Raw genomic sequence first — 24,500 nt, 5'->3', positions numbered from 1 at the left:
ACGATGTGTAGTAGTGTGAACTGATTCTGTCTTTGATCTGTAGATTTTTTTAAAGTCAAGCCATCTTATCATCTGAACATGAAAAAGAAAAAACCCATTAAAAATTAAAAAGGACTAGAGACAGTATCATCATTTGAAAACTTGATTATGTAAATATGCTACGTACATTATTTTGACAGGTAAGGCAGCTGAAGCTAATGACATTAATAGAGGGTGTGTTTCATTTCGGGTTATCTGTGTGCCAACATGTAGTACCTGCACTTAAATGAAACACACACACAATTAATGTTTTTTATCTTCAGCTGTATGTTTGTTTACCTGTCAAAATGGCTCATATTTAAAGGGTCTATTCTCTCACACATGCTCTAATGATGGCAAGACACACACACACACACACACACACACACACACACACACACACACACACACACACACACACACACACACTCACTCACTCACTCACTCACTCACTCACTCACTCACTCACTCCAAACAAGGGGGGTCCCATAATTATTTTGGGGGGTCCCCAGATGATTAGCTTTGCATTGTTTTCTCACTCAACAGTAAACAAACCAACATACTGTATAAGTGTATACAGGGTATCCGCACCTTTCTAGAGTTACAATTTAATGACTTTTATTACCTTTTTAATACCAAATTGGCATATATTACCTAAGAAAGAGGCAAACATTGTGAAAATAGCTGATCTACAAGCTCACAACGCCTCGCAGACCTTGTAGTTCGGCTCTTTTCAAAATATTTATCTGTGGAACCGAGTCAAACTAAATGCCTGCAATTCCAAGTGCTTGTCAGCACTGGGGGTCCCCAGTTCAAAGGATTATTTTGGGGGGTTGTGGTCTGAACAGTTTGGGAAACCTTGTCCTAAGCTATATAACGTTTTTTTTTGTAACTCCACTAGGTCCTGGCTGAGAGTGACCAGTTAAGAAAGGAGGCAGATGACCTGGGCCCTCGTGCTGAGCTGGATCACTGGAAGAAACGAATGTCCCGCTTCAACTATCTAGTGGACCAGCTCAAAGCCCCTGATGTTAAGGCTGTGCTAGGTGTCCTAGCTTTAGCCAAGTCCAAACTCATCAAGGTTAGAAACTGCTGTGACCTCCTCCAAAAATGTTGAATATATGCTGCTTGCTTCATATCGCTTTTTTTGGTTTGTTTTTATTTTAATTCACAGCTGACATTGTTTCTCTCATAGAAATGCAACCTAGCCTAGCACATATAGTCCTGACAAGATGGCTTTTGGTTTATTTGGATCTTCTGTCTGTACTAATCTCTGTTTTGGTGGCATTTTAGATGAAAGGCTGTTAGGCTAACATTGTGACATTTTGAATGTGACTGGCTTATAACAACAGATGTCTTAAGCTGATGGTTTCTCTCTCCTGTCTGTCCAGTCGTGGCGCGAGCTGGACACAAGAATCACTGACTCGGCCAATGAGGCCAAAGACAATGTGAAGTACCTTTACACCCTGGAGAAGTTCTGTGACCCTCTGTACAACAGTGACCCTGTGAGACAAATGCCTTTTTATACTTTTAAGATGGATAATTCCATTGAATTAAAAGCCATAGGAAATAACTGCATGCATATCAAACTGCATAATACCGTAATAAAAAAATATTTTAGAATAAATATATTATAGAATGCTTCTAGTTGTTATGGGAGAAGCTGTGCATGGCTGTAATATACTGTATAGTATGTGTTTGATTAAATAGAAAGTATGTTTTCGTTTAACCACTTATACCTTATACTTCATTGACCAGGTGCACCTCCTCCTTTTTTTCGTAGATTGTAGATCAGCTATTTTCACCAAATGTTTGCCCCAGAATAGGGACACTATGGTACATGTGATTAAAGGTTTGCTTTGTGGCCCCAGGTTTCAATGGTGGATGCAATCCCAGGTTTGATTAATGCCATCAGGATGATCCACAGCATTTCTCGCTACTACAACACATCTGAGAAGATCACGTCACTATTCGTTAAGGTAGGGAATCTAGGGATGGCTAATATTCTGCACACTATGATATGTACAAATTGCAATTACAGGTTGATATTAATAGACACGTGAAGCATTAAACATTGAAGCAAGTTATTATGCCACAATTATTATGCTACAATTTATTTCCTTTTTTTGCTTCCTTTTGAGTTTTGTTTGCTGATGATCAGAGGCTGTACATTTCAAGTCTCCGTTGCATGGTTTGAGGAATACAGTTCCGTAAATCTCCAAACTCACCTGGTCTTCCAATGTCTTCAGGTGACCAACCAAATGATCACAGCCTGCAAGGCTTACATCACTAATAGCCACTCTGTCACCATATGGGACCAGCCTCAAGAGCAGGTGACAGAAAAGCTGAGAGCTGCCATCCACCTCAACCAGGTAGTGTATTATTTTCGTCCGATCCCGAGAGTCCCAGACCAACGATCAGTGTTTTGACTGATGTTTTGGCAAAAAGAGCAAAATGTTTTAATCAATTACAATGTTTTTGATTTAATAAAAATAATCACAAATTGCTATTGGATAGATACAAAATAAACACACAAACTGAACTATATTGTATTTATCCACTTAAGCCCAATTCAAAATCGTTCAAAAACAGCCGATCTAATAGCCGAGCTATTAGTTCTTTTGAAACATTTTGCCTATAATGACATGCCCACCAGGCACACCGGGTTGAAAGTGGTAAGGCCCGATTCTTTACCACACATCGGCTGCATAATTGCCGAATCCGATACTGTCAAAAACGTAAAATAATGGCTGATATATCATCCAAGCAGATATACAGAATGCGACGTCTGTCTCGTATAGTGTAATTGCTGTCGTGTTACATGCGCAATGTTCGGTTTGTGTGTAGGCTACTCTCCGGCTCGTATTGGATGGGACTGGTTAGCAACAGAGTGTAATAATATTCTCTGCTCACGCTATGATTGATGATACAATGTTGGACTGACAATGTAATTTTCCCACGATAATGTGCTGCAAATGAAAACATACAACCCAAAACAATGTTGTCTGCTGTTCCATGAGTGCTGGCTTTTGCTGGGAGGAAAATGGCAGAACAGAACAGTGGCTTGCTACAGTATGTAATGAATTGCGTTCACCAGGAGTACCAGCGGTTTTTCCATAAGACCAAGGTGCAACTGGAGCAGATGCCATCAGAAAGGCAGTTTGACTTCAGTGAAATGTACATCTTTGGAAAGTTTGTCACGTTCCAGCGGCGACTCAACAAGATCCTGGAAATGTTGAACACCATCTCTATCTATTCTGCCCTGCAAGACCCCAAGATAGAGGGACTGGAGACCCTGGCCACCAGGTTTCAGGTGGGTAAATGTTTGGAGACATGTTCTGTCCTGTGCCTATACAATTTAGATATAGTTGCTGTTGGACAGAAAACGTGTGTCATCATAATTAAACAAATTATTTTTGGTGGTAAATGAATGCCCTATTTCCTTTTTTTTCTAAAAAAATGTTTTATCCCACGATTTTGTAACCCATTTTTTTCACCCAGTGCCAATTGCCTATGTAATCCTGGGCGCTCCTCTGAGAGTTTCATGCTTGCAACTTTCATATTTACCGTACACTGTGTATTTCTACATTATTGCACAATGTGGCCCTATATTACTACATTATTGCGCAATAGTCGGATCGGTGGTTTGCGGCCCGAACCTCTATGAAAATGCCATAAATGTCTGTTATTCAAATGATTTCAGGGCAGTTTCATTGTTATATAATAAACAACTAGGCCTACTGCTTTCTATGGCCAGAAACCTAGGGACTTAAAGAGAAATATGTCTCGTATTACATAGATCAAGTAAATGTTATGACCCCATATTTACTTTTGCAGGATGCAGATGATGTAGAGTAGACCTTTAAGCTGTGATCTATGGAGACATGGTTCATACTAGGCACTGGTGGGGTTCCAAATCAATATTGGGCGCATTCTGTAGGTGTCCTGAAGTTTGTTGTCTATTTATTTATTAATGGAGCAGCTCCAGGCTGCACATCAGCTTGACATCACACATTACAGTCTTGGTTCGTTGGTTTTTACCTTTGGGAAATATTTGCCATGTTCACAGTCACACACATTGATTGGGCTGCACTTCGCATAGGAGTAGCATTTGAATGTTTATATTGAGTCAGCATTCCAGATGGCTAACCATATATTTTATTTATGAGTGTAAAAATGTTCACTATTTCTTTTCCTTGCTACCTTGGATGGACAGACTTCAGATATGCAGGCGAAGTGGGAGGTAACATTTAATCAATGTTTAAAACATAACATTTTAACCTTTTAACTCTTAATATTGCATGAACCAGCTTCATCTAGAATAGAGTTACAATATCCCTAGACAAATAAAACATTCTCACATTCATACGTTTTAACAGAATTAAAACCGTTTCAACGCATGTTATTGACATTCCTTGTAGGATAATTTATTAAATTAATACTAATTAATTAATAATAATAATTAATAATAAAACATTTCGACCTGGAAAGGAATTCTTCAGGGATTGAAGAAGACATTTCCATGTCGAAACTTTGATATTCATTTAATAAATTATCCTGCATCGTGGCTATGAGTGTGCAGCCTTTCCTTCACGTTTTAGACTTATTTACCAAGGTCAGCAGCACATCAATACTGGTGTGCATCCTTCTCCTGTTTGTTTGCCATTAACATCCCTTGCTCCATAATTTCATATTCATTTACTTATATACTTTTATACTATATCAGTGTTTGTTCTTCTCAGATTAGTTTAAGATGCATGTCTCATAACTAAGAAGGTGGGGGGGGGGGGGGTTACCATTTACCATGTATTTTTCCTTTTGTGAAACTTTGCTCAGCATACTGTAAAACTACCAGTGTTATGCATCCTGCTCTCTCTTTGCTGGCAGTACAGATGACATATTGTACTGCCAAGATGAATACGTACTGTACCATATTATACCACAGCCCTTACGGACTTCTGCTCATTTAAATTAAATAGGCATAACAAATGACAGGTTTTAAACTAAAAAGATCTTTGTCACTGTGTGCGTCCATGTGTGTGTTTATGCGTGTTCATGTGTATGTGTTTAATGTATATTATGTCTGGGCCAGGCTATCGTGCTTTCCATGAAGAAGAAGCACTACAGTGTCCTGGACCATAGACAAACTGATTTTGATGTGGACTATGAGGATTTCTGTAAAAGCACCGCTGAACTCCATGTAAGTTCATCTTTATATAACTAAGTAATTGTCATTCTACATCTCATTATGTGAATACTCTAGCCAACTGTAGGTGCTGTTTGGAGGTTGGTTGGTAAGTTCATAGTACACCTCTGAGAAGTTTCACAAGGGCATTTGGTGCAGGGCTGGGTGATATGGATAAAACAAATTGTGACGATAATTTAGATTTTCTTTTACATTTTTTCAAAAACATTTCAAAATAGTGGAAAAACACGATCTACATACAAGCTCACAATGCATCACATTGCGTTGTGAGGGTGTAGATCTGCTATTTATGATATTTTGGAAGAACTTGCAGTTTTTTAAAGTTTTGAATAAAGCAGTTAAAACCAGAAAAATATAGCACTTATGCCATATCACAACATTAGGATATCTAAAATCTAGTCTGAAATCACGATATTGATATAATATCGATATATTGGCCAGTCTTAGTTAGGTGTGATTGTCACACTATCTCTGCAATGAATATTTAGTACTATTTTTGCAATCTATACTTGCGTGTGTGCATGTGTGTCCTTGGTAAATGTCATTGTAATACTTTTTTCAGACATAGAAATATAATTACTTAATCATAATCTGGGAAAGATCTGTGTTGACATATTATTCTATGCATGTAGTTGGTATAGCTCTTATAATGGGTGTATAATGTCTCTTATAATTAACATAATTATACCTCTGTTCACATTCATTTATTGTTGCTTTTACAGAATCAGCTGAAGAGTTTCATGGACAACACGTTTGACAGGATTCACAATACAGAGAGAGCTCTGAATGTGATGAAGAGATTTGAAAGGTAACTTTTCAGTTACCTCACATAAATGTTACACTTTGTCAGTCTTTAGGCCACATATGTACATATTCCACACTTCACACTAACTCATTAAAGGTAGGGTAAGTGATTTGCGTTGTTTAAAAATAATTGTTAAATAGCTCTATATTCTGATAGTACTCATTGCTATAGAGTGTTTGTTCAGTATTAGGAGTCTCCTTGTCTCTCCACCTCTTTATTAAACAGAAAATGCATTTTCGTTTCAGTTTCAGTTTCATTTCCAATTTTATCCAACTAGGACAGAGAACTCAATCAGGATACAGATTAAACAAGTGAAATTGGAAGTGATGACACTAAGAAATGAGCAGACAAAATTGGAACTGGAACACTATACAAATTAAGCTTAAAAATGATTACTTTCTCCTGATTGGCTAAGATTTTGACACCTACCGAAAAATGTATTTTCTGTTTATTAAAGAGCTGGAGAGACAGGGAGACATCTGTTACTGAAAAAACACTCTATAGCAATGATTACTATCAGAATATAGTATTTTAACCTTTTAACAAAATACTTTTTGTTTTAACCAAAAAATATCACTTACCCTACCTTTAAGACACAACATTTGTTAATCTTTGATCATTTTTCAAAATAGTCGATTATCCTATTTTTGTGTCACTGGCAACGCACTTTGGTTAGAATGGTAACTAACTTGTAACTGAATTAAAACAAACCCGTAACTGAATCATAACTGAATCATAGCTAACTCGTAACTGAAACGTATAGTACAATGGACCACAATGGAAACAAGCCCCCCGAAGCTTTTTGTGTTATCCTTTTAGCATCGCTTTTGTAACTGTTCTGCTGTACTGTATTCTAAACTTGCTAATAAAGTATTCAATCAATCAATCAATTAATCAATCAATCAAAAATCTTAACTAACTCGTAACTGTATCAACTAACTCGTAACTGTATCATAACTAACTCGTAATTGAATGGGTCTTGCAGACTGGGCATCCCAGGGCTCGGCGTTGAGGAGAGGTATCAGTGCATTCTGCAGAACTATGGTCGGGATATTGAGATGGTCTCCCGCATTTACACCAAGCATAAACTGGATCCTCCCATTGGACGAGACCTGTCCCCGGTGGTGGGACGGATTCTCTGGTCCCGGCAGCTGTACCGCAGGATCCAGGAACCCATGGATCTCTTTCAACAGGTTAGATAAAACACTGATTCTCAACCTTTTTAATTTCAAGGACCCCCCCAGTTTGAAATGCTTTAGGCCACTATAACCCTTTCCCGGGATCCCAATCTATACTGTAAAGACCTCAGTGTTATTTTAACTCTGAGGGTGTACAAATGGAATCTGGGGACCCCCTGGAACCCCCTCAAGGACCCCTGGGTCAGAACCACTGATATAAAATACTATTTTCCTACTATATTCATCCTCTTGAAACCCGTCTATGCTTGAAACGTGCCCACCCGCCCCCTGACTGCCTGCATCCCCAATGACGCTTCCTTCAGAATCATGCACTTCACTGTACTGTCTGTGACCTTACCTACACAGCATGCAGGGGTCCTGTCCACTCCTGAGGCGAAGAGGATCATCCGCAACTACAACAGGGTGGCCAGGGTGTTGCTGGAGTATGAGATACTCTACCATCAAGGTTGGATGACACAGGTGAGGGAAACGGGAAACTTTATGTTAGACACATGGATCTAAAGATTGAATGGGGAAACCCTGCTACATCTAAATCTGACATTAAAATAAATGGTGTAATATAGCATAGTTTTTTTATTGATTGATTGAATACTTTATTAACGGTTTGCGAAAAAAGGCACGGTGGCACAGATTTATACAAAATAATGCTAAAAGGATAACCCAATAAGCCCATGGAACAAGCCCAGGGCTTGTTTCCATAGTAAAAGTAATACGACATTGATGGATTCAAGGTTTACTTAAAGGTCATCTGTGCACAATGTAGGCCTATTCGCTTGCTCTTAATGTCTTTGGGACTTGTCCTTCTGATATGTGTCTCCCTCCAATCCACTGTGGATTCATTCATTCCTCCTTTTTTCATCATATATTTGAGTATAATTTTCAGGTTCATAATTACCCAACACGTAGCTCAAATAACCTCAGACCCCCAAAGGCCCGTACCTCTCAAACCCAGTTTAATATAGGCTTCAGAGGGTCAAAAATATGGAATTCTCTGCCATTACATCTATGGAAGTTGTCTTCTCACCAATTTAAGAAGTTTCTAAAATCGCTTCTCTTAACAACCAAATACTTTCCATATGGTCTGCCTAATATAATATAATAACATTTTCCCTAGAGGTTTATGTTTTGGTTCCCTTGACTTTTATTGTTGTAATATGTTTTTGCTAATTTTTTCATTTTTTGTGTCCATTTTGGTCTTTTCCGTTCTGTTTCTTCATCTGTATGACATGTCTATTAGTGTTTAAACTGTAATGGATGTGTATATTCCACATTGATGTTAAATTTATCCTATGAATGTACAAATATTCCCGGAGAATGCCACTTCTCAAGCCCCTGGAGGGTTTTTAGGCATTCTCCTTCACATTTTTACAGAATCTTTGTGTATCATTTTTAAATGTTCTTGTAAGTGATAATAAACAAACAAACAAACAAACAAACAAACAATTGTTCATTGTTTCTTGCACACCACTCTCTTGCCTTTCTCTTGCAGATGGAGGACGCCAGGCTGGGTCTACAAGCATCTCTACTGGTCAGGTCTGCGGAGACAGGGGAGCTTTTTGTGAACTTTGACCCTGAGATCCTGACCCAGGTCAGGGAGTCGGAGGGCATGACCAGGATGAAGTTGGAGATCCCACCCTTTGCTGCCCTGCTGCAGGAGAGACAGACCTCCCTCAAGACAAATTACAACAAACTACAGGTGCATAATGAGCATATGGTGCGAGAGATTAATGGCACACACTATACTTGATTCTATGTATTTGCAGCAACTTATGTATGTTTCGTGATATGCATTTTGTCATATCAACTTGGGACTTAAATTCTCCATCAAACATTTGACCTCACTTTCCATTGCTATGCAGATGACACCCAAATATATGTCCCAATCAAGTCCTCAACCTCTGAGAGTCTAGTCGGTCTAAAGGCCTGCCTTTTGGACACCAAAATGTCCTGCAGCTCAACTCAAACAGAAAGGAAATTGTCCTCTTTGGCCCTCCCTCTTTTCTTGTTGAATTTTTCATCGGTTTTAAGATCACTAAGTTGTCTAATTTGCATCCTTTTAAATTGTGTTTTGTTTTCCTTGCTTTGTTTTAATGTGTACATTTTCTGTGCAGCACTGCTGTGACTCACTGCTGTGATAAAGTACAAAAAAGATTATCACTGCGTTACAATTGTCTTCACTTCTACGCCTTCTAGATGATGTTGAGTGAGAACAGCAGAGTCCGGGCTAAGATTCAGAGTGCCTTTGAACAGCTTGTCATGCCTCATGTAACCAAGGTAAGACGGTATTTTAAGAGACATATAGTCAGTGCTGTGAGAATTGTCAGAAATGATCAAACATTTGAAATGGGTTTTCATGTGAGACCCAAGAGCCATAGTCATGAAACGGCTTTGTTCTTACGTTGTGATGTGGAATTCTTATCGTTACGCTGGTAGATGAGAGCACAGCAAAACTCACTGATGAAACGGTACATCTATGTACAGCTGCTGTCATGCTCATCAACTTACATCACTGACTTAACAGGTGGACGAGGCTATACTCCCCGGTCTGACCTCCCTTAACTGGACATCGCTGAACATAGACAAGTACCTCAGCCGCATCAGCGCAGCTCTGGGTAAGCAGAAAATCCAGGAGGATCAATGTCCCATGTGCTGACATTGTCCTATTCAGCACCTGCAGCATCTGATCAAACTCAGATTCATGGATTCCTTGTGTACCTCCTGTGTGTGTGTGTGTGTGTGTGTGTGTGTGTGTGTGTGTGTGTGTGTGTGTGTGTGTGTGTGTGTGTGTGTGTGTGTGTGTGTGTGTGTGTGTGTGTGTGTGTGTGTGTGTGTGTGTGTGTGTGTGTGTGTGCGTGCGTGCGTGCGTGCGTGCGTGCGTGCGTGCGTGCGTGCGTGCGTGCCTCCCACCCCCCCATCTTTCACCCTCTTCCTACTCTGTACCTCATCTGTCACCCCAACCATTGTTTATTCTCCTTATCTTCCTTGTACACATCTGCTTTTCCATTTATGTTCACCCCACACACACCTTATGTGCTTTTATCCCTCTCTCCTCCATCACCCTCTGGACCTGACTATACACTCTATCTACAGTATACGGTATCTCTCTTGCGCTCACATGTCTCTCTCTTATCGTCCTCTTCCTTCAATCTTTCACTGTCTACCTCTTGCTTTGTCTTCATTCCTCTCTCCCTCCTCCCACACTCATCCTCCCTCTCTCTCACTCTCACTCTCACTCTCACTCACACACACTCTCATCCTTCCCTTATGCCCCACCTATTCCCCTGCCTCTCTCCCTCTCTGTTAACCCCCCTCCATCCTTGCCCTCCAGCGGACCTGGAGCTGTTGATGGACAGAGTGAACGACTTAGTGGAGTTCAGGATAGACACAGTGCTTCAGGAGATGAGTACAGCAACACTGTGTGTTCTGCCAGAGGACGAGCCCTTCACCTGCGAGGAGTTCGTTCAGACCACCAGGGTAGATTAAACATCCATCTGAATTACAGCACATTGTGTACATTTATCTGAATTTCTACATGAGAACACACATTCTTCCTTCTTTTCCCCCTCTTGCAAAAGTATATGAAAAGGTCTTAGAAGATGTATAAATATCATCTATATTATCATATAATGCTAGAAGCATAAAATGGATAGTTTGAGACATAGAAACCATAGAGGTATATTTGTCATATAAAATATCTTTAAAGTCATACTATCCAACCTTTTCAATTAAGAAAAGTTTTTTTTTCTCACAATAACCATTCCACACGTGCTTTTTGACAACACTCGTGCCAAAATGACGTAGGCACCAGACACATATTAATTGTATTTGACAGTTAAAGGGATATTTCACTTTCAAAAAAACTTTGGGTCATTTTATCGTCTACTCAGGCTTTTGTGAGCCCCCCAGACCGTTTTTAAGTTGCTTGATTTAGTATTTAGATATTTGATAATCATTTTATCAGACACGCCAACTTCCTATACAAACCCATTATAACTTCAAACTCCATTTACACCCGTCCTTGGTTCTGCTTACTCACCCTGCCCTCCTAATACGTGAGGGGGCCGTGTTTTTTCGATTACTTTTTTCATTTTTATTTTTTTATTTTTTTATTGTAATTATTTTTTTCCATTTTCCAAAAAAAATATTAAAAATATATGAAAAAAGTTATCGAAAAAACACGGCGTATTAGGAGGGCAGGGTGAGTCACCAGAACCAAGGACGGGTGTTTTTGATGAATCTAACATGTTAAAAATGGAGTTTGAAGTTATAATGGGTTTGTATAGGAAGAGGGCGTGTCTGATAAAATGAATATCAAATTTCTAAATACTGAATCAAGCAACTTAAAAACGGTCTGGGGGGCTCACAAAAGCCTGAGTAGACGATAAAATGACCAAAAGTTTTTTTGAAAGTGAAATACCCTTTAACACATCCACCGCCAGAGGTTAATCTCATAATGTACTCACCAGTGCCAAGGTGTTTTTGTTGTTTTTTTGTTTTTTTCATGTCGCCATAGATCTTGTTAAAATCCTTAAGATTGAGCCGTGAACGGTCTGTTTACATCCGCGAGATCTCCCTGTATCTCCCAGTGAAGATCGCGTGTCAAACGGGGCATCCATGTTTGAGTTAGAGCGGATTACGTTAAACAGTGAAATGCGAGGAGAAAAAACTACAGGAAGAGAATTGAGTTTCAGTTTCGTCTGTAGAATGGGAGCGGCCGTGATCGTCGAAACCGGATCCCAAATAATTCTATTTCCTGTCATCAAACCGGAAACGGAAGTGGATCAAAAAAATTCCGAAAGTGCACCCGGACCGCGCATGCGCGAAAAGACCGCAGCCCGTAGGACTACGGGCTCGGCGCTTAACCGTTGGATTTAACGGCCCGTAGAACTACGGGCCCGGCGGTAAAGGTGTTAATAAATACAGTTTCTGGCAACGTTTTGTTGCTTTACAAAATATACTTGGGTGCTAGGACCCTGCAGCATAATTTTTTCAACATAGCTTTCATCCGTAGAGACAAACGCTGCAATGACTACGGAGCTACAAGGGGTGTCGCTAAAACAGACTGCTAAAATTAAATGGAAAAAATCCCGGGAACAACCAAGACATCTTAAAAAAATTCGTTACCATGAGAAGCTCAATACATACAGTAATGTTGCTATAGATCACCCAGTATAAAAACATTTGTGAATTGAATGAAGCATCTAAATTGGCTCCCCTAGATAGTATGTAGAGTGGACATTTAGATCACTATCACTTTTATAATGGCACATGAACACCTCATTGACTGTTAATGATTACACCGTATGTTGTCAGACAGATATTACTGTAATATCTGTAGATTAACGAGGCAGGCACTGCTTGTGTGGTAACCTGTGCGTCATCATCTATTACAATAATAGCATCAATTTGTGTGACGGTCCCCGTGTGGGAGCAGTGAGAGGCTCATTGGTTTGACAGGACAGCCATGGCTACAGGTCATGAATCATGGCTTATTGGCGTAATGAAAGAGCTGCTAAGTCATCAAACATAACGTCACGACACCGCTGAAAAAGCAATGCATGTTTCAAGGATATGAATGACACGCCGACTTCCCACCCATGCTTTGAGGTGTCAGATGTGGTGCAGAAATAATTGCCGCCTGCTGAGATGGATATGTTCATTTTCTGGCTGAGTCACCAATCCGGCATAGGCGGTTGAGATAATAGATGGAAATGAACTCACTTACTTGGCTCACAGATTTATTTATACAAATTACACAGATGATGCATTTGTCTCGCTGTCTTTGTCCTAGGAGCTTTGTATACAAAATGTGCTCATTACAACTACTGTACGTGTCTTTATGTGTCGTCATACAGGACCTGTGCATTAAAGGAGCTCAGATCCTCCACACCAAGAGCTCATTAGTGGAGGAGGCGGCTAATGAACTGATCAACATGCTGCTGGAGTTTGACCACGGTCCGACAGAGGAACAGGAGAAGGTTCCCGAAGACAGTCGCACTGAGAGCAAGACCATGGACCACACGGAGAGTGATGGTACACTGCTATTATGTGTTTGTAAATACAACAGAATCACTGGGAAAATCTTAGCTCATACGGCAGCGGTGAGAAAAGGATTTTGGACCACATGGACAAAGATGTACCGACCACTTTTGTTTTCCCTTTCTGTTTAACTTTAAAGTGATTCTGCCATGATTTCATTTAATTCATACCATCAATAGAGTACAGAAGTCCTGACGTCACTCGTCCATCCCCTGGTTCGTAAAGTAATTTCGCTATGGAGAATAACATTGGGTCATCTTAGAATCGTCTCATATAAGAATTGTGGTCCAAAAATAAACAAACTGTCTCGGCGATATTGTCAGGGTGGTGGCTCTGTATCGTTTATGATAGTCAGTCACTCATATTTGAAACAGTCTGTTTCTGGCGAAAATTTTACTTATTCGTCGGAAGTAACATTTGCGTTTTCTCACCGTCAGGTCCCAGAAGCAAAGATTTGAGTAAAAATGTTCGCTTTAAAAATATATATATTCAAAGATTTGCACACATTTTCACGATTTTTCAAAAATAGCAGATCTACAAGCTCGTAGTATGAGCTTGTATATCTGCTATTTTTGAATAGCCAAAGTGTAAAATAATGCTTTTTTACCTCAAATCAAAAAGTGACACAGATGTGTTCCAGGTCTTAATAGGTTAAATTAGTTGTAGGAAAAAGTCAGCTATAAAATGTTAATACATGTTAGCCAGTCCCAGTAGTGTAGGATTTGGGAACAAAACAAACATAATATGTTTGTTCTATTGTCTATTGAGGCAAATGCATGAGCTGTTACTGTAAAACAAGACTGGTTGGACTGTTTTAATTTGAAATGACAGATACAAGAAGTGGTGACAGCCGGCCAGTGTAACTTCATCTGTCAGTGATGTTCAGGCTTTTATTATCCCCATAGAGGTCGGGTCTTTCCAGTTTAATAGATCACCCAGGCTTACTGGAACTGAGGGCCTGAGATATGTACTGTACTCGACCACGGCCATACAAGTAGTACCTGCCCTGGCGTCAACTGATAAAAGGTCGGTTACATCCTATAGCCTGGAGGGAAGACATTCCATAGCCTGGAGGGACGATTGCCCTGTCACTGGCCTGTTCGTTGTTAGGCCAACCGGCCGACCAATAGTATAATAACTTCATCACATGCTCAGTCAGTACAGAGACATTCACATTTATCGAGCTGGCCCCACTGTTGTGGTCCAGACAAAAACAAACAAACAAACAAACAACTCTATGTCCAAGGCTTGCTTTCTTTCTTTCCTAGACATTATAGTCTAATGTGCATGTTGTGAATCTTCACAGTTAGTGCTCCAGCTAGTGGCCCTGCGTCTCCCCTGGCAAGGAGGAAGAAGAAGAGGGACCTGATGGAGGTGATGGAGGAGGAAGCCCAGGAGCTGCTCTCTCACTTCAACCACCGCAACATGGACGCCCTGCTGCGACTGACACGGAACACCCTGGAGACGCTGCGCAAACGCATTCACGCCTCCTCTCTCATGCACTTCCTTGGTGAGACTTAACTGTTTCTAATTGGTTGGCTGCTCTTTTTGCCAGAACGATTAAACCCCAGCACTGCTGAGTTTTAATACTACACTCAGGATTCCATGTGTACTCTTTCTTTTTCAACTATTTCCCAAATATTTAAACAATAAATATTCAGGAAAGGCTAGGATACGGCTTTTGGCCCAATGCTACTCGCTAGTCTAGCATCTTAACAGAAGCAGTTGAATAAGTTATAGTTGCTTTTATGAATTCTGAAGTAAAATATAATCCTCAGAAATACAGCAAATATATTTAATAAGAAACCTTTTTCCTTTGTTCCTCTGCAGCTGAGAGTGATTTGTCCAGCCGTGGCAAAAGTGGTGGCCAGCAGACCATCTTTAGGGCCAATGTGATTCTGTCCATCCCCAACATCGTCATGATACCAGCCCTGGATGAGGTCCAACAGGCTCTGAACCGGGCTGTGGACTGTGTCGTCAGTGTCAGTAAGGGAGTAGGCCAATGGTGCCCAGAGAGGATCTCTAAGGTGGGCATAATTGTTGGATGTGGCAGGGTCAGGGATGTGTGTGTGTTATAGGACAGCCCCTCCCTCTCCCCTACCTTCAGGGGAGCAATTCAACACAAAGTGCAAGGTTAGAGTAAGTGCCATGAACCTTTTTCAACCACCAACAGGTTAAGTGGTTTTGGAATTAGAGTCCTAAGAAAACAAGTAGACATCAAACCATAACATACTGTAAGTTATGTGTTTAGTTTCTGTCTACAAGTCAACAACATACCCGCATCTATCTAAATAAGATTGGTAAGGCTACTATTACTCCAGTGCTGGAGTGTGGAGTAGAGATCGTGGCAGTGAGACTAGGCTACTAAAAAAAAATCATTCAGTAGGTTGTTTCCTGCTTCTAATCAATACTTAGCTTTTTTGCTTACAGAGGGAGATCAAGTTAATGAGCAAGTGTCTGCAACAACAAAAAAAGAACAAAATGTGAATAATAGGTAGTCTTACAGGGGAAAGACTACCCAAAAAATCCCAAGGCACACCTGGACTTGTCTCTCAGCACACCAGTGTGCTGAGAGACACTGTTTGGGAACCTTTGACCTAAAACGTCATTTAGCTGTTATGGAGACATTGAAGAACTCGTAGTGTAGTGTTAAGTTTTTCGTTTTCCTTGCAGAGGAAGATGAGTGAGCGGCGGATGGCTGCATTGAAACAGGAGAGCAGTGAGAGTGAATCAGATGATGGAGAAACCACATACAGAAGTCTGGCTGGTAAGTTTGCTTGTCTTTATACACCATACGTACACACATAAGAACCATATGTACAAACATATGGATTGCCACGTACGTACATACTAGATCTGCCATCCAGCTGAAATAATTATTTTAAGACCATCATGCCCATGGGTGCACAGATGCTCACAACTGTGTCAGTTGGAAACGAGCAATGACAATTTGTGCCGCATTGCACAGAGTGCAAGATACGTCCCTGTGTGTCTTTTTATCTCTTTCTACCCATCTTTCTCTGTCCCTATCTCTCATGGCTGAAATACCTGTGATAGACCCTATGCTTTAATAACATACCATGCCCCTTCCATACAATAATGGCAGGCATGTACAGTACACAGCTCATTGCCCTCTACAGCACAGTTATGGTGTAATCAGATCTGCTTATTTCACAGATCAGCAGAGCACGGTAATATCTGAATGTCACTGATAAATGTTTCATCTGTGGCTTTGGAAATAGGCATTTAAACATCAGACATTTAAGCATTAAGCTCAAAACAACTTGAGCACATCAGTCCTTGCAACCCATTCAATCACAACGCACACTAGCTAGCATGAAGCTAATGTAGTGAAACACTGGATGACGATGGATGGAGAGAAATAAATGGGCTTGAATGATAGAACATGATACAGCTTTGGATGATAGAAAACTATGTTGCTGTAGGATATTTGGATGCAGACATACTGTAACCCTCGCCACCCAGATAGTGGGATTCAGAGACATAATTGCATTTCTATCTGGACATTCTGGGTTATTTCACCTGTAGCCACATGAAAATGATACAAAGAAGTGACCTTTTGACACAAAAACCTTTCTGATTTTAATGTTATACTTATTTGAACAACTAGATTTGAAAAGCAATGTCGTCCACCCACCGTAGACCCACCGTCGACAGTCAGTTTTAGGTGTGAATCCTTAAGGCTTTCATAGGACAGTGACGTCTCAGTTGTTCAGTAAAAGGCCTCTTCCATAGTGCGAAAGTGTTCAAAGAAAAGGCAGCAGCGCATTTTCTTTAAAATGGTAGAATTCAGCCCAGTGTTACACACATACCTTTATATTCACTACATCTGCAACTCAAAAAACACACAAACCAGACACTATCCTACCTTACTCACTGTGATGTAATGTATTCTACTATTTCTGTTACAGTGGATATTTACAACCTGTCTCCCTCAACCCGTTCACTTTCTAAATCCGTCACAAATTGCCTGCTTTCCCTTTTCTCCTTCCCAGATGGAAGCACCTCAGACATCTCTGCGTCTGTGGGTCAGACTCTACCCTTTCAAGCCCGGAACTACTACAAGAGTGTGTCAGAGAACAAGGAGATAGTCAAGTTGGTCTCTGTTCTCGGCACATCCCTCAACTCCACCAAGAAGGTACAGTATACTGTACAGTGAAGCTAGTAGTAGAGCAGATGTCATTTTAAAAGGGAAATTCAAATTTCACATTAAATATAATTCTTGGAACAACCATGAGTACGATACAAGGTGGATTGTTCAAAGGTTTTTATGAAGAGTGTACAGATAGCATTTTGTTAACGGCATGAAATCAAGGATCAGCTGGAGAGTGTTTTGAGTTCCATGGCCTCACATTGACCAGAATTGCCACAATTGCCATTTCACACTTGCATGATAGTTTCCGTCCCCTGAGAGTGACATAAGAGCAAACGGCATGCAGGAAAAATGCTACAGTACATTCCAATGTGTTCCACACGGACAACTAAACATGGTTTTTCAATGGCTTGTATTTCTCACACGGACCACCCCTGTTTTATTTCATTGTTTCCTAGGAGGTGATGACAGCTCTGGAGCGTTTTAGCCGTTACCATCACATCTGGAAGCAGAATCGTGAAGACACCATCCAGAAGTATGGAGTGATTGATTATTGGCGGTTTACTTGATGGAAGGATGAATGCGTTTATTGATTGACTGATACTAATAATTATTTTCTATCCTATGCATGTAACATAACACATATATATAAATACAATGTATTTCTGATGTTTTTTGTGGTTAATTCACAGGTTCAGTCAAGGGACTCCTCTTCTCTCAGAGTTTGAGAGCCAGATCCTTTACTACAGAGATCTTGAACTGGAAATCAATGCTGAACCCGAGTTCCTCACTGTTGGAGCTTTGGCTTTGTACACAGGTTGGATAAAGATGCTTGACTGTCCTTCATTATGTGTCTGTCTCCTGCCTTTATAGCCCTGAACCTAAATCATTCTGAGACCCAGGCTCATGAAAACATATTGCATGTTTTATTATTTGTTTTTTACACAGGGAGTGGATTCCCCAGAAACTGGCTAACAGTCCACTTGACGATGTGACATGTGGTTCAACAAGCATACTGTTGTTTACAATATATTGTATCTGGAGCTAAACAACTATATCACTGCCATAGGAGAATTGGACAGATTAGCGACAATAAGCAACTCTAACTCTATTTTACATGTATATTTATGAACCTACAATATATTATACATTGTTATTATATTTTACTGTACTACAGCATTATATAGTAGTCCCCAATACACTCAACATATTCAATGTAATATCTTTATTTATAGGTTATATATAAGATACTAGAGTGTGTGTGGTGCAGTTATACACCCGATGGTATGATAGTAACTGATTTAACTGTCCTAGGTTAATGTCAATTATAGTGATACGTAGAAGACAACAAAAAAGACTAGAGAGGAGGGCCTATGAATTATTTATAGTTAAACTGAACTATGATTATTCATATTAGCCTGGATCTCACTTCATATTGAATATAGTCCAGGTACACAGTGCTTTTCACAGGCAAGGCAAAACCCCCAAAAGCCCTTAGGCTTAGTTTATACTGTGTAAGACAACCCCTGAAAAACAGATTGTTTGGCCCATGGACATAATGTGGAACGTCTTACAGACTGTGATCCAACGCCTAGAGCAGTGGTTCTCAACCTTTTTTTTTTTTAGCTCTGCACCACTAGCATATTTCGAACAATCCTCAAGGACTACCCCCTGCCACCTGCCCAAAACATTATTTAGTATTTAGTATGAGAACATAACAGTCAATTCAAATTAATATTTTATTTTAAATAAATATTTAAAGCTTTACTATGTAACTTTCTCTCCTTGCTCTTCTAATATTTAGATCCTGTGTCTGGTTTGACCAGACTCGTTGACAAGTGATATTGCCTGAAAGTCAAAATTCTATTTCTCCCCCTGACCAAGCAGGCAGGCTCTATTAGCTCAGTGGTAAACATTTCAGCACTTGCGCAGGAGAGACCTGGTTTGAATCCGGGGTAGGACATGAAAGTTACATAGGGCAGCTTTAACATTACTGATCATGAAGCCAGATTTATACTTAGTTGCGTGCCATAGCAGATCTACAAGCTTACAACACGTCGAGCGTGATGCTGTATGAGCTTGTAGATCTACCATTTTCTGTGCGCGACAACGCACACAACAAAGTATATCAAGCCCTTACCTGACATTAAGCCATGCACCACAAAACGTAGTATTTTCAATTGTGTCTTCTTACCAGCGGACCTGAAGATGTCCCTCACGGCAGAAACCAAGAGCTGGATGGTGGACTATGGTCTGCACTGTAACAAGAAGTATCGCTCAGAAATGGAGCAGATTTTCACCATGGTGGATGAAGCAGGGAAGAAGCTTAACCGACCGATCAAAGACCTGGATGACATCCGCATCGCCATGGCAGCGCTCAAAGAGATCAGAGAGCACCAGATCTCTATTGATTTCCTAGTGGGCCCAGTAGAGGTACAGCAAGCATATTGTATAAGCCTCAACCTTTCAGATATTGATGTTGGTTATTTACACAAAAGACTTTCATTCATTCAAGATTGATTTATTCTCAAAATTACACTAGAGTAGTTAAACTCATTTGCAGTGTCGTCGAGTAATACAATGCATTCAACAACATCAGTGCTGAAAATACAAAATTACAAACTATCAATAAAGGCTGAAAAGCCTTTTTTTTTTTTTTTTTTTTTTTTAGTGTGTAAAAAAAGGTGTAGTCAGTAAGTGATAGCCTGGAAACCAGACGAATCTGCCATTGCAAAAAAGAAATGCCCTTGGCAGATTTGGTCTGGCACCGCTCAGTTGTGATTGGATTTCACTCCCTCCGAAGTAGTGAGTGACCAATCAGGGCCCAGTATGCAAATGTGGAGCGGGTTTATCACCAGAGGCCTTTTTTTTTTAAATTCGCCCCCCTGGAAATGCAGGTTCAGGTTCAGAGACTCCAGACTAATATCTACGCAGTGACTAATAACTACGCAGTGATATTAGTCTGGCCATGCCAGGCTAAGTAAATGATATGAAGCCTGACTTCATATGGAAATATTGATAATACCCATGATGCAGTAGTGCAGGAAGCGTGCAGAAATAACATCTGTCTTTGATCAATGAAGATTCGATGAGCGCGTTTGGCCAGTATTTCCAATGCGCTCGGTAGACCTAAACGATGTTGCCTGCCAGCCTGAAGCCTGTTATGTCTGCTTTACCTCAAAATATAACATTTTCCATCCCATCTCCCTCTCAGGAGTCCTACGCCATGCTCCATAAATATGAGCTGTCGGTGGCGAAGGAAGAGTCGGAGAAGGTGGATACGCTGCGATACACCTGGGAGAAGCTGCTGTCCAGGGGCACAGAGGTGCAGAATGAGCTGGTGTCCCTGCAGCCCAACTTCAGAGGAGAGCTGATCAGCAACGTGGAGACCTTCGTGGAAGACTGCCAGCACTTCTACCAGGAGTATGATAAGGTGGAAGAAGGACAAGACATGCATTAAAAAAAACACATTTCACCCGGGAACGCATCTGTGTCATTTTTAGATTTCTTTGGCTATTCAAAAATAGCAGATCTACAAGCTCGTAGCGTGAACATTCGTGAACATTTGTTGCGAATCTTTGAATATTTATATATATTTAAAATAAACATTTGTAACTCAAATCTTTGCTTCTGGGGGTCCCTGGAACAAAATGTTTTGAGATGGGGGGGTCCACCGCCAAATACATATCATTTTGGGGGTCCTTGACATGTAACATTTTGAGAACCACTGATCTAGCAACATGGTTTTTTTCAAAAAACAGTTTTTAAACTGGATTTAGAAGACATTTTGTAGAATCGACCTCAGGTCTTAATGTGTTAAATTGTTTGTTATATGTCCGCAGTCCACACACACAACACATTAGGAAAGGGCATAAATACTGGCATATTTTAGGTTGATGGTATCATCACAGATTTGACAGAAAATGCACCCGAGCATTTCCCTACAGCAATGTATCAACCTCTACTATTAAGATAATCATTATATTAAGATAATGTAGCAGAGATGGCAGTGTCTTCTCCAGATTTGGCGGCTACCCATAACTGAGCAACACTTTGTTCTAATGTTTAGCCTCCTTTTTGTACATTCTGACCTACTGAAATCATCTTACCACCAACCTTTGCACATATCCTAGAGACTACTAGATATAAAAACCAGCAGCCTAAAGCTGTGAGATCTCAGTCTTTTGCACATGCACACACACCACAAATAGCATATTAATTCCCCTCCCAGTCATTCATTTTAATTACAGTGCATAATTAATATGGCCTTATTAAGGGTCTAGTTTTTAACTGCAGACATTGCCTACTTTCTCTCATCTAGGATGGCCCCATGGTGGTGGGGCTTGCTCCTCAAGATGCCAGTGATAGGCTCATCATGTTTCAGGTATGTGGATAACCATCTAGTACGGGGCTGCAACCATCGATTATTTTCTTATTCTATCTTATTCTATCGATTACGTTTCCGATTAATCTAATAATCTTTTTTAATTAAATTATTTTATATATCAATAAATCAAGGTGGAAAAATTCTAATATATTTTTTATAATCTACTTAATTGATTTGTCTGATTAACCACTTAAGCATTTTATACTTAGTCGTACCACGGCCACGTCACTATGACTCAGACTCTCGCTCATTTATAGAAACGACCGACCGGCAAGGACTCAAGGGAGTGCTGTGCCCGCTGTCGAGTCGTTCGGATAAGCGGTTGTCCAGAACTGCCGATCCGACTGATATGTCCATATATAGGCATAGCCTATATGGATATTCTGTTGTCCAGAACCGTCATATATGGGCATATACTGATGACATCAGGGATCTCCATATATGGGCATAAAAGGGGTACTTTGACAAAGCCAGAATACAGTGTTTGTAATATGACGTGCAATGTCATGTAATATGATTATTATCAAACTATATTGATGTTCAGTTGTTTTCTTAACCCTTCTCCATTTCAGAATCGCTTTGACAACCTGTTCAGGAAGTACATCACCTATACAGGTGGCGAGGAGCTGTTTGGACTTTCTGTTACCCAGCATCCACAGCTGTTGGAAATCAGGAAGCAGTTGACCCTGCTGCAGAAGTTGTACGGCCTGTACAACAGTGTCATCGAGACGGTCAATGGTTACTATGACATTCTGTGGGTTGACATCCAGATTGAAAAGGTCAACAATGAGCTTCAGGATTTCCAGACTAGGTAAGAAAAGAGGTGTATTTACACGTGGGACAGAATTACCACATGAACCCAGTTTGTCCCTATTCTGGGCATGTAGGTGAACAATTGGTGAAAATAGCAGATCAAGACTCCCATCAGCAAAGTATATAGGGTTTAAGTTGTTTATATAAAACATACTGGTCTATATTATAATTATCATGACAAAATGTCTGCAGTATTTTTTTCGATGATGCCCATGCCCATTGTGATCACTTTCGATTATGCCCCTTCACCCTTATGCAGCTTGTATATTCCATTGTAAACCAGTCCATCAGCTGAGTGAGGTGAAGAGAAATGAAGTGAACAGCAAAACTTTAATCTGCAAGTGGTGTCAATGTTTTTCCGTGTTTCATCAAACAAACTGAGCTTGGGACATTCTAGCGTGTTCACACAACATCACACAATATCACACCATCACACGCCCAGAATTTCATGTCAAACAACATAATATGGGAACAAAGGAAGCAGAGGAGAAGAAGACGAATATGAAGAAGAAAGTGTTGCTGTGTAGAGAATAAGAAGAAGAAGTGTTGCTGTGTAGAGAAGAAGAACTTTTGCTGTGTAGTTGCTTTTCACCTCAATATCCCATTTACGCCATGGCCTGATGTCTGGGCCTGCCCCTGAAGCTATAGTGTTATGTGTTTCATTAAGTTTGCATGAATGCTCTGAAGGATTTCAATCTCTCTGTACCCATCGTCTTTATCTGCGGGCTCTGTCCTTTAATGTGGCCTGTGCTTTGTGCCCATCACACTGGAAATTGGAAGAAGGTAATGACGTCTGACTGATAAAAGAAGAAAAGAGATATTCCAGTCTAGGGAAGACCGTATTCTTGCCATTGTGAACTAGTTTTGTGGTTAACCTTTCTGTTACCTTTTGCTCTGCCTTCTTATCAGCATAATGAGAGCTAAAAGTCTGTTAAGCTAATATGATATCTGCCTAATTAAATGACGTCCCATTGGACACTTGCTGCTAGGCACATAACTCATCTGTTTATTGCACACACACACACACACACACACACACACACACACACACACACACACACACACACACACACACACACACACACACACACACACACACACACACACACACACACACACACACACACACACACACACACACACACACAGCCTCTTCTAACTGTATTAGTGTTTTTTTTTCATAATGTTTTGTTTTGATTACAGATGTCGTAAGCTGCCCCGTGCCCTGAAGGAGTGGCAGGCCTTTCTAGACCTGAAAAAAACTATCGATGAATTCAGTGAGTGCTGCCCCTTGCTGGAGCTGATGACCAACAAGGCCATGATGGCCCGCCACTGGAAGAGGATCACTGAGGTGACGACCACACATACTGTAGACATTCACTGAGACAGGAGCCAATGTACATGTTTCATGTGTTATTCTGTATGCTAAGTTATTCAATGGCTGCTGTGTAACAGCCTAATTTGGAACTTTATAATTAAAATACGTGTTTGTTGGGCCAGGTGACTGGGCATAGCTTTGAGGTGGAGACCGACGCATTCAAACTGCGTAACATCATGGAGGCTCCACTTCTAAGGTACAAAGAGGAGATTGAGGTAAGTGTGGAAAGGTCTTACACAACTACTGGTTACAGTATTGCTATGTGGTGCTTTTTTATTTGTTATTTATCATTTGTTTTACATGGATTCTATGCTACTATATATATATATCTAAAGAGGATATGAGAAGCAACATAAGAATAATCTGGACAGGTGACTATTGATTTTGACATATCTCACTAGGTGTCGACGAATCAAGTGAAAACAGAAAACCACCTCATGAATATGAATGTGCAATTAAGTAATTTCTGACACTAAAACGATCTAATGCTTAAGTGCGTGCCCTTAAAGTAGAAGACTGTACAATGTGCCAAAGTCACAAATTA

At 40.3% G+C, this 24,500-nt stretch overlaps 1 protein-coding gene across 1 annotated transcript in view; it reads left to right on the top strand.

The window, feature by feature from the left end:
* The window catches only part of dnah5 (dynein, axonemal, heavy chain 5), a gene marked incomplete at both ends in the record, with an annotated part of 153,136 nt that overhangs the window by 15,910 nt on the left and 112,726 nt on the right, over nt 1-24,500 (top strand). The window contains 27 exon segments of the mRNA XM_080426081.1: nt 920-1,096; nt 1,407-1,520; nt 1,887-1,994; nt 2,265-2,387; nt 3,113-3,328; nt 4,232-4,258; nt 5,108-5,215; nt 5,944-6,029; nt 7,012-7,219; nt 7,571-7,684; nt 8,715-8,921; nt 9,419-9,499; nt 9,747-9,837; nt 10,554-10,699; nt 13,081-13,279; nt 14,583-14,774; nt 15,095-15,291; nt 15,938-16,031; nt 17,281-17,423; nt 17,837-17,913; nt 18,071-18,195; nt 19,576-19,811; nt 20,593-20,811; nt 21,700-21,762; nt 22,338-22,576; nt 23,782-23,929; nt 24,079-24,171. Of these exon segments, the coding sequence (XP_080282207.1) occupies nt 920-1,096; nt 1,407-1,520; nt 1,887-1,994; nt 2,265-2,387; nt 3,113-3,328; nt 4,232-4,258; nt 5,108-5,215; nt 5,944-6,029; nt 7,012-7,219; nt 7,571-7,684; nt 8,715-8,921; nt 9,419-9,499; nt 9,747-9,837; nt 10,554-10,699; nt 13,081-13,279; nt 14,583-14,774; nt 15,095-15,291; nt 15,938-16,031; nt 17,281-17,423; nt 17,837-17,913; nt 18,071-18,195; nt 19,576-19,811; nt 20,593-20,811; nt 21,700-21,762; nt 22,338-22,576; nt 23,782-23,929; nt 24,079-24,171 (3,831 nt within the window).

Source organism: Gymnoscopelus braueri, assembly GCF_963280865.1.
Source record: "Gymnoscopelus braueri genome assembly, chromosome: 4".
Classification (NCBI taxonomy): domain Eukaryota; kingdom Metazoa; phylum Chordata; class Actinopteri; order Myctophiformes; family Myctophidae; genus Gymnoscopelus; species Gymnoscopelus braueri.
The sequence above is the reverse complement of the archived record's forward strand: the minus strand, read 5'-3'. Positions and strand labels throughout refer to the sequence as shown.